This window comes from Salvelinus sp. IW2-2015, linkage group LG6.2 (assembly GCF_002910315.2).
Source record: "Salvelinus sp. IW2-2015 linkage group LG6.2, ASM291031v2, whole genome shotgun sequence".
In the NCBI taxonomy this organism is placed as follows: Eukaryota; Metazoa; Chordata; class Actinopteri; order Salmoniformes; family Salmonidae; genus Salvelinus; species Salvelinus sp. IW2-2015.
This window is the reverse complement of record NC_036846.1, coordinates 14,321,739-14,332,577: the sequence shown is the minus strand read 5'-3', so window position 1 is coordinate 14,332,577 and position 10,839 is coordinate 14,321,739. Positions and strand designations below refer to the sequence as shown.

Below are 10,839 nucleotides of genomic sequence, written 5' to 3'. Positions count from 1 at the left end.
CAAGGCAATGTGGGGGCTCCTTGTTTTCTACAAGGCTATGTGGGGGCTCCTTGTATCTACCAAGGCAATGTGGGGGCTCCTTGTTTCCTAAAACAAAGGCTATGTGGGGGCTCCTTGTTTCTACCAAGGCTATGTGGGGGCTCCTTGTTTCTACCAAGGCTATGTAGGGGCTCCTTGTTTCTACCAAGGCTACTTGTGGGGGTACTCTGTCAAACATACGGCCATCAAAGGAGAACCAGAACGTTCACTCTCTCCTCACTGACAGACACACACTGTCAAACACTGTACACTACTATAAATAACGTTGAAAAGTTTAATTTAACTGTACACACTACTGGGTTTAAGATTCCACCATTACTGAATGAGCCCACTAGAGGGGGCCAGATAATTTAACCTTGCAGCTTGATTGGTTCATTTCAGACCGGGGACCTTAATGCCACAATCCTTAATTCGTTTTTCAGCTAAATGGTAGCCCCGTCACACGGTTTGCTATAAAGCTAAAGGATGGTGCAGGAGAATTGTTACCACTCTTCAATCATAGATGGAGAAACTGTATAGTAAAGTAACACATGGTTTGATTACATACACTGAGTGTACAAAATAGTAGGAACACCTGCTCTTTCCATGACATATACTGACCAGGTGAAAGCTATTATCCCTTATTGATGTTAAATCCACTTCAATCAGTGTAGATGAAGGGTAGGAGAGAGGCTAAAGAATAATTTTTAAGCCTTGAGCAAATTGAGACATGGATTGTGTGTGTGTGCCACGGAGGGTGAATGGGAAAGACATAATATTTAAGTGCCTTTGAACAGGGTATGGTAGTAGGTGCACCGGTTTGTGTCAAGAACTGCAACACTACAGGGTTTTTCACACTCAACAGTTTCCCATGTGTATCAAGACATCCAGCCAACTTGAAAACTGTGGGAAACATTGGATTCAACATGGGCCAGCATCCCTGTGGAAAGCTTTCGACACCTTGTAGAGTCCATGCCCCGACGAATTGAGGCGGTTCTGAGGGAAAAATGGGGGGTGCAACTCAATATTAGGGAGATGTTCTTAATGTTTTGTACCTGTATGTTGAAGCTATCTATACATAGTTTGATTACGAAGACGTAATCAAACTATTTCACACTAATACTGGTGTAATACTAGTGTTTCACACTAATACTGGTGTGAAACATCTTTATTCTATAGTTTTGGTTATGATGTACTGTAGATAAGACAGTAGCATTAAGCTAATGAAGCATTGTAGAAGTGATTTTCCTCAAGAATCAATACATCATTATTTTTAAATGACAAAAAATAGCTGTTAATATCACAGATTGTACCTTCAAGGGTCGATGTCTGATATACAGTGGCTGAATGAAGGTTATTCTGTCAGATTTAGATTTCTTCATATAAACCAATCGTGGAGTTTGCAATCCTTTTAGCTAGCCTTTAGGCAGCATAAGCAACATGTTGTCAGTACATGCATCATACATGATGGACTAGATAAGTGCATGTACATGTAACTGCCAAAATAAAGGAAACACTTTAGTAAATTAGGGATACAAAGTATATTGAAAGCAGATGCTTCCACACAAGTGTGGTTCCTAAACATCCCATCATGCTTAGGATCATGCATAAAAATGCTGGGCAGGCCATTATTTTGGCCATTATTTTAGCTACCATGGCTTTTCCCACATAGGATGACAATACCCCCATCCACAGTGGTCATTTAATGGTTTGATGAGCATGAAAAATATGTAAACCAAATGCTATGGCTGTCTGCCACCAGATTTCAAACCATTTGAACACTAATGGGATATTCTGGAGCGGCACCTGATACGCCGTTTGCCACCACCATCAACAAAATGGAATTTCTCATGGAAGAATGGTGTCACATCCCTCCAATAGAGTTCCAGACACTTGTAGAATCTATGCCAAGGTGCATTAAAGCTGTTCTGGCTTGTGGTGGCCCAATGCCCTATTAAGACAATTTATGTTGGTGTTTCCTTTAATTTGGCAGTTACCTGCATGCAATGGTAGAATTCCCTCCTCTCAAGAACTTAACATGTTAATGGTATTACTACGTTATGATATCAAAGGTCTTGCGTTGGACAATTTGCATAATTTAATTGAGATTTTTGTCAGAACCACCCCTTAGCTTTCAGGCTTATTAAATCTGTGACTGGGTGTCTTTGCATCAGTAATGAGGTAGCCACACACACAAACACACACACACGCACTTTCAAATATACAGGGCTTCAAACATCTGAGACTGCCCATCTCCCTCTCTAACTATCAGCTCTGATTCAGCCAGATAGAGGGATCCGACTTATCAAACTTGACAACACACACTCTAACCAATCAGAGAACATACAGTATGGAACTAGACCCAGGAATATCATTATCTGAAAGTAAAAGTACAATTACCCAGGCAAATGGAAGTCTGGAGAACCTATTTGTGTGTGTCCAGAAAGAGTTAGCTGGTTATGTGTGTGTGTGTATGAGGTCTTGTGTGTGTGTCTCCAGAACTGGTTAGCTGGATATCTCTGTTCTGTTCTGTTCTGTGCATGGACTATGCATGATGATTAACTCTCCATCCCTGTGCTCTCATCACTACCCCCAGAATTTTACCATGACATTCAGGGGGTCTCTATTTTTTTCACAGGACTTCCTATTTTTTATGGGCCTACTTTGTTTTATGGGCCTAATAGTAAAGTCATGTATTTTAATGGTAAACATGTATGACCTTTTAATGTGGCATGAACACAACCAGTCAAAAGTAGTTTTGTCCACTCAAATAATTCCAGCATCCAGACAGTGCACTGTGCACCTGACAGTTGATGAAGGAAAAGAGACATCTGTTAAAAAACATTTGGCGATTGTCATTAGGCCTACATTCTTGTCGCCTGACTTAATTGATGTGTCTTGCTGACAAATTGGCAATTTTTGTAAATTGAAAAGTCAGGAAAATGAAAAAGGGCTGAAATACTTGATGGAAATAGCCTACAGCTGTGTCTGTCCCGAGCTCAGCAGCGCGGGAAACTGTAAGGCTGGCTGGACCCACAGGCGTAGTATAGAGATGAATGTGGTTGAAACAACCTGAACCAACTGTCACTGGTTTGAACCATGACAGAGAAGTGGGGGTGTTGCTTTAATTTGGAATAAGCTTTTATTTTACTGTAGCAGGACAAAATTGCATTACAAATATGAGAATGGTTAAATTGGAGGGTGTTGGTTTAATTTGGAAAAAGCTTTATTACAGAATTTTATTTCTAAACTCACCACAAACTATCTATAGTAACCATAGAGTGTAGCTCAGTAACACAAATACTATATAATCGACTGGGCTAAATGCTAGTCATATCGGTAGATAACCAACGTCATGGTGTATAGCAGGGTGGAGCCAATTCCAATCGAAATTCACTTCCTGAATTGACAATAGCCCATTATGCTCTGTGATAACAATATCAATTCACTTCCTGAAAATGACCAAATTCAAAAAAGGAATTGACCATGGTGTTAAGCTTAGTCACGTCAGAGCCAATGTGTTGCTTCGCTGACCACCTTGCTATCATAGTATAATATAAGCACTAAGCAGAGAGTATTGCTCCCAGACCCTTAGAAGACAGGACTGCAACAGACAGAGGCCAAGCCATTAATTAACCTATTTACATGAATAACACAGCCCACGTGGTATAATCTACAGCTGCGGTCTGAGGCTCTGCCTGCGTACCAAATGGCACCCCTTTCCCCTTTATAGTGCACTAATTTTGACCAGAGCCCTATGGGGGAGTAGTGTATGTGTGTGAGAGTGCGTTCGTCTGTGTCTGTGTGGACAATGTAAAATGCCCACAAGCAGTTACACTGACACTTTCTGACAGTAACAAATGCCATGGGCATAGTTATTGGACCTAGAGATTAGGCAATATGGGGGGGGGGACCTTGAGAAGTCAATACCATAAACATGTTCCAGTTAATAGTTACACCCATTTTTCACTCTCTCCGTTCACAGAAAACATAAATGGTTCTCATAACTCACTGTACGGCGACAGGCTTTAAATTTCAAGCCTGTCGGGGGGGGGGGGGGGAGTAAGACCGTGAAAGTCAATGCTGTAAGATTTTACCAGTTTATAATACCACCCATTTCTCACAACCTGTTCAGCCGTTATACCACACTCAACACATTGACTAGGCTTCGTGAGAGTCTCCCCTTTCCATAGTGGGGTCATATTAGTTTGTATCCCAAACGGTTCGGATGCTACAGACAGAAGTTGGCACATTGACGGTACCGACTTCAGACAAGTCCCGTGGGGCTTATGGGTTTGTAGGCTAAACCATTCGGATGCTACAGACGTTTTCGTGAGAAGACCAATTTTAGGGATTTCTCCTGGTCTAACAAACAGCCCTGTAGCTCTGCCTCTTTCCACCTCAGATGCGGAAGGCCGACATAAGCGGATGCAGTGGAATGAGACGCAGCCCATGTAACAACAACAGAAATATCTCTATCTGTCAATCTACTCTAGGTTGTTAAAATCTTTGTCTTTCTAATGTCTACTTCTCTTTTTGTCCTTGGAAGAGTCATTTTTACTTAAAGCGGCAATCAGCGGTTGAAACAATATCAAAGCCAATCCCACCCCAGTTTCGGTAAAAGGTGAGGGATGGGGCTGGAGAAATGTAACCACTTTCAAATTCATAGAAAGAGATATGGATGCAAGGACTGACCATTCATGATATCAACATTTGTTTTAACCATGTTTTGAGGCTATAGTGCTTGTTTAAACTTACAAACATTTGAGTTAAACAAGCTTATATTTTGGTTTATGATGGTTTATGACAGTTGAACTAAGTGCATTCTTTGGGAAACAATGGGTACATATAATTAATTTGTAAGTCAAAAAAATGATGTAGCAACTGCCCCTTTAACTACAGTAGGTAGTCCCACTGAGGTCAGAAGACCTCTTTCCCAAGGGAGAATGACCGACCACTTGAAGAGTGACAGATCTGGTTAATAAAACGGTATAGACACTCAGACACCCAAGTGTACAATACTGTCAGCATGACCTAAATTTATCTCTTGAGCTCACAGCTGCTGTCTTCTTCTAACACTGTCAAAGCCTGTCGGGATCATAAGAATACAAATAAATGCTATTAAATGTACTGATATAAATTGAATGCTATAATGCTAAATGCTTATATTGCTAAAATATGATTTCCATGGTTTTCTGTGTCTATTGCTTCCTTAATGATCATGTTAGATATTTAGACAGCCCTGAACAAGGTCAATTGATTGCCTTTTTCCCCAACGTGATAGCAATTTAAATTTAAATTTTACTAGGCAAGTCAGTTAAGAACAAATTCTTATTTTCAATGACAGCCTAGGAACAGTAGGTTAACTTACTTGTTCAGGGGCAGAACGCCATATTTTTACCTTGTCAGCTCAGGAATTTGATCTTGCAACCTTCCGGTTACGAATCCAATGCTCTGACCACTAGGCTACCTGCCACCCCAATTTAGGCCAATACTATATTCGGCATGCAACACATTTCCCAATGTACTAATTTGGTACATACACTACCATTCAAAAGTTTGGGGTCACTTAGAAATGTCCTTGTTTTTGAAAGAAAAGCACAAAAAAAAGGCCAGTTTTATTGCTTCTTTAATCAGAACAACAGTTTTCAGCTGTGCTAACATCATTGCAAAGGGGTTTTCTAATGATCAATTAGCCTTTTAAAATGATAAACTTGGATTAGCTAACACAACGTGCCATTGGAACACAGGAGTGATGGTTGCTGATAATGGGCCTCTGTACGCCTATGTAGATATTCCATTGAAAATCAGCCATTTCCAGCTACAATAGTCATTTACAACATTAACAATGTCTACACTGTATATCTGATCAATTTGATATTATTGTAATGGACAAAAAATGTCCTTTTCTTTCAAAAACAAGGACATTTCTAAGTGACCCCAAACCTTTGAACGGTAGTGTATATCATAACAGCTTTTCAGATGAATAATCCAATGATCTGTCTCCATCTCCCAAACATAATTACAAATAAGATTGGTGTACCTAGAAGTTATCTGGAGGTCAAAACCACATGCAGCCAATAGGTTTTCACCAATGGCCATTTTTTTTTAAACTCAGCTAGCTACAAGACAACTGGAGAAATCTAATTCCAGCTACAGTCAGGTCACGCCTCACTCTCTCCAGTCCCGTATGTGTAACACATCTCAGAGTAGGAAAGTGCTGAGCGCTGAGAAAATGTATTCCTACTTTTATGGGTAAGAATAAAAGTTATGCCTAAAACTTCTTAAGACCTTTAGTCCTTTCAATAAACCATAAGGAAGACCTTATTAAGAGCTGTCCTAACCTGTTTGAAGCTGCCTGGTGCAAGCAGATGGCTTTCGTGAATCTGCCTGGGCCATGCCATAGATTGGATAATGATTTGGAAATGATCAAGTTGTATCAACCAATCACATCGCCTGTCTGTGTAACAGAGGTGGTTGTGAGCCAAAATACAAATTAGCCTTCTCTGCAAGATAATGGACAGTATTCTTCTTCTTGTTTTTCTTCTTCTTTAGTGAACCAGGCTTGTTTGATGATTGACCTTGCTTGAGACCTGAAGACTTGCATTAGCTAACCAAACTAATATTTAGGCTTTAGCTCAGCCGGCTAACATAGTCTTATGGTATAAAGGAGACCAGGGTTAGACACCCGGTGCGTCACACTGGCAGTATAAACTCTCATCAAGCCAATGGTGACTCATCTGAACGGAGGGAGTTGACACTTGATTTAGGATTTGTCAGTCTCATTCAAGCTCATTTTGACATCACTCGCCACCTTTGAACTTTCTGCTACAAATTTGGCTCCTGCTTTGCACCAGTCTCTACAGTTCACCTGTTCTCCATGAGAACTTCTTTTGAGGCCATCAAAACTCCACCAACTCTGTCATATCGAGCACGAGTCTTCAATGGTTGAAGACCAAGCACTCCCACCACGTTGTGGAGCCCCAAATACAGATCGTTCTTTCTGACCGAGATATTTTCCGCACTTCAAGCACAGATGCACAGAGCTTCTTGTGCCATGTGGGCCACACACAGCGATGGGTATTGATGGAGTAGCTGTACCATTCAATTGCCTCAGGTCATCACTCAATAGAGGTCTGGTTATGCTGCAGGCGGTCTCTCTGTGTATTGGCTAACAGCCCCTATTGCTAGAGTGAGCACAGAGGGATATGTGCTAATCATGTTAATGGTAACTAAAACCCAAAGGACAGCCTGGTAATTGGTTGGTTGGCAACATCAGTTTTCTAGTATTCACATGGTCTGAACAAACCTTGAGTTATCACACACACTGGGGACCTAAGGAGCATACATGACTGTACATGTGAGAAGTGATATTTTGATTTAGGCTACTATAGCACATATCATTGATAGATAATTATTGCTGGTGCATTTTTACCAGCCGCCCCACAGGAAATGAAAGCTGAGGGTAGACAGAAAATGCTTTCCACAAACTGCAGTACAACATCATCATCTGTCTGAACCTATAGCTAGTCTCCAGTCTTCCGGTACCCAAAGCACCATCTGATACGTCCATTCATATTGTCCACAAACTTCAATCCAGTTGGCAGCATGGGTTGAAAGATTTGAATGAGAATGCCAACTTGGCATTGTGCCAAATGTGTGCCCACAGTGAGTCTGGTAATGTACGAGATGCCAGGAATACCCTAAATCATTGTATAACTCTGTGTTGTTATTTTTGTTGCACTGCTTTGCTTTATCTTGGCCAGGTCGCAGTTGTAAATGAGAACTTGTTCTCAACTGGCCTACCTGGTTAAATAAAGTTGATATAAAATAAAATAAAAATCCTCTCTGCCAGGGAGGACAGGATGTCGATCTTCCTATTCCTGCCATGCAACTCCCTGGATTCCTCCGGTGCCCCGTTGAGTTCTTTGTCCTCATCAGAAGACACAACATAGAGGTTGATCTGGGAGTTGGAGCTCTCCAACTGATTACATGGCATTGGTATATCAATGGGGCATGCGGTTGCATATTAATTCAAACCCAGTACATTGATTTGAATCCCCGACATCTTTTAGCAGTGATACCATCTGCACTATGCTGCAAAACTGGAAAAGTTTATGTTTCCCAATGTGGTGAGCAGAGCTGTCCAGGGTTCTGAAATGGTCAAATGTGGTGAACAGAGCTGTACATGGTGCTGAAATGGGCCAATCTGACATTTATTGGGGCTGTACCCGGATCTGAACAGACCGGCACTGTCATTTAACCCAATAATTTCACACATCCCTGTCATGTTCAGTTTTACAGTGCCATATAAAAACGTTTCTTTCACCCTTAATTGTTTAATATACACTGGGTATACATAACATTAGAAACACCTGCTCTTTCCATGACATAGACTGACCAGGTGAATCCAGGTGAAAGCTATGATCCCTTATTGATGTCACTTGTTAAATCCACTTCAATCAGTGTAGATGAAGGGGAGGAGACTAGTTAAAGAAGGATTTTTAGGCCTTGAGACAATTGAGACATGGATTGTGTAGGTGTGCCGTTCAGAGGGTGAATGGGCAAGACAAAAGATTTAAGTGCCTTTGAACGGGGTATGGTAGTAGGTGCCAGGCACACCGGTTTGAGTTAAGAACTGCAACGCTGCTGGGTTTTTCACGCTCAACAGTTTCTGTGTGTTTCTAATGTTTTGTACAGTCAATGTATACCGTTGGTGTAAAGTTATGGTCTGATATTCACATAAAAACTTCTCCTATACACACACAAGCACACATACACACACACTTGAGATCATTGTGAGTACAGGTTGGGGCTGGTTGAGAGAGAGATACAAAAGTGGCCAGTAATTGGGTCTTACATCTAGTGTTTACTTTGTGCATATTTCATGTACAGTATGCCAAATGGTTAATTCATGTAACGGTACCTTGGGGGATATATGGTGTCACCTCATTTTTAAGAATTCTGTATTCACAACTGCATGGACATTGTGATGTGTTGTAGCACATCTTGGCCATTATACAGTACGTAGCTAGCAATAGCCTAATAGGTTTAAATGCATTCATACTTTCATAAGCAATTCAAACCACTCTAGAAGTTATTCAAGCAGATAAGATCGCTGTAAGAGTGCTGCACTAGTATTCACTCAGCTGGCTCTGTGGTTTATTATCCAAATAAAGCAACAATGGAAAGCAAGCAAACATCCTTCAGTTCCAAGGTTTCGGTGATTTCCTCAAGGCAAGCACTTCCTCTCTTATGTAGTCTAGTGGTGGTGGTGGCAGTGGTAATTATGAAGACAGTTCTTGATAAGCTTTCATTTGACGGGAATGGGCGGGCCACTACAACATCCCTTTCAGTTCACTTATGCAAACTAGCCCACTGTTGTACACCGGCCCGGGGAAATAGCCAACGGTAGGCTTCCTGCGGAGAACGCAAGCGTGCGTCCGGCTCCATTCCTAAACCCAAACAGACGTGCTGACTTCGAAGCTTTGCCGCAAAAAAGGAGACAGCAGAAAGAGTGTGCAGAAAGAGTGACTACTGGCCATATGTCAACGAAGGGCAGAAAGTATCACGAGAGAGTATCGTTCTCCGAAGAGGAGGATGAACAGTGTTGGAAAGAGGAAAACGGCTGTGTGGATGTACATTACCTAAAATCCGTCCAAACAATTCGGGATTCGTCTGGATATTATGCATATAATATGTGAGTAGACAAACCTATTATCGGCGCCACTTAGGCTGTAGAACTCATTGGAGGCTAAATAAAGTGGGCAGGTGAATTTAGATATGCTACTGAATATTTGTGTGGTTTAAAAACTTTCCATAAAACTGTTGATATTGAATGAATCATTATTTTAACACACATGCTACTTTAAATGGACTGTTTTCTTTCTGCCTTTGGTCTGATTAATAATCCTAATTTCTCATGTATTTTTGGAAAATTAAGTTTATTCATATCTGTTGCACTGATATGTCATATAAAGTCATCCAATACGAAGCCTTCAACTGGTAGCCTAGTGCAATGATGTTGTTTTGGGCCATACCAAAATTAGAATTTTATTCATATAAAATTTAGCTGCATCTTTGGACATTGGCAGTGTTTGTGACAATACTTGCGCCACCTTGTGGATAATTCAGTCAGTGGTCATAGAGAGAGAGAGAGAGTACAGAAAAGAGACCATGATGCTGCTGTTCAGCATGGATAATGCATAAACCTACAGGTAGCCTACATGTCTCCTACTTTTTGTATCATGTTGAGACTCACTCAGCGATGTAAAAATGCTGAAACAGCAGACATTCTAATTAATCTCATGTTCATATGCAGGCTACTACATAACTCGCATGATTCAGGTTGTATTATGTGCCTTTCCTGTTTTCAAATCCCATTTACTTAAGAATACCCATTTACTTAATCCATTCCACACACACAGATCACATTTGAGAAGGTACAATGACTCTGAGACAGCATGATTTCTTAGGCCTCATCTATCTATTGTCAACATTGATGATATCAATGTTTCGCTCATTTGCAGGCATCGCTCATTTGCAGGCACTAGCTCTCTACTCTATTTTGTTATGGCCATACATCAGAGATGATCATCTAGACAGGATGTCAATCTAATACACTCTGCTGTGTGTATAAATCCACTCCAGTCTTCAGAGGTTCTCCATATGGTACCCATTAATTAACATGTTATCATGTGTCACACATGGTGACATAAAGTGGGCTAATATGGGTGATTGCTCTGCTTTATACTATCTTATCCTGGTGATACTTGCTTTGGGCTAATACATTAAATGTAGCACAGGGCTTATGGTAAGTAG

At 40.9% G+C, this 10,839-nt stretch overlaps 1 protein-coding gene across 1 annotated transcript in view; it reads left to right on the top strand.

Moving 5' to 3' along the window:
* The first annotated feature begins 9,428 nt into the window (after window positions 1-9,428).
* The window catches only part of LOC111965856 (short transient receptor potential channel 3), a 41,042-nt gene continuing 39,631 nt past the window's right edge, over window positions 9,429-10,839 (top strand). The window contains exon 1 of the mRNA XM_023990232.1: window positions 9,429-9,718. Coding sequence (XP_023846000.1) covers window positions 9,564-9,718 — 155 coding nt within the window. The 5' untranslated portion in view covers window positions 9,429-9,563. The remainder of the gene's footprint in view (window positions 9,719-10,839) is intronic.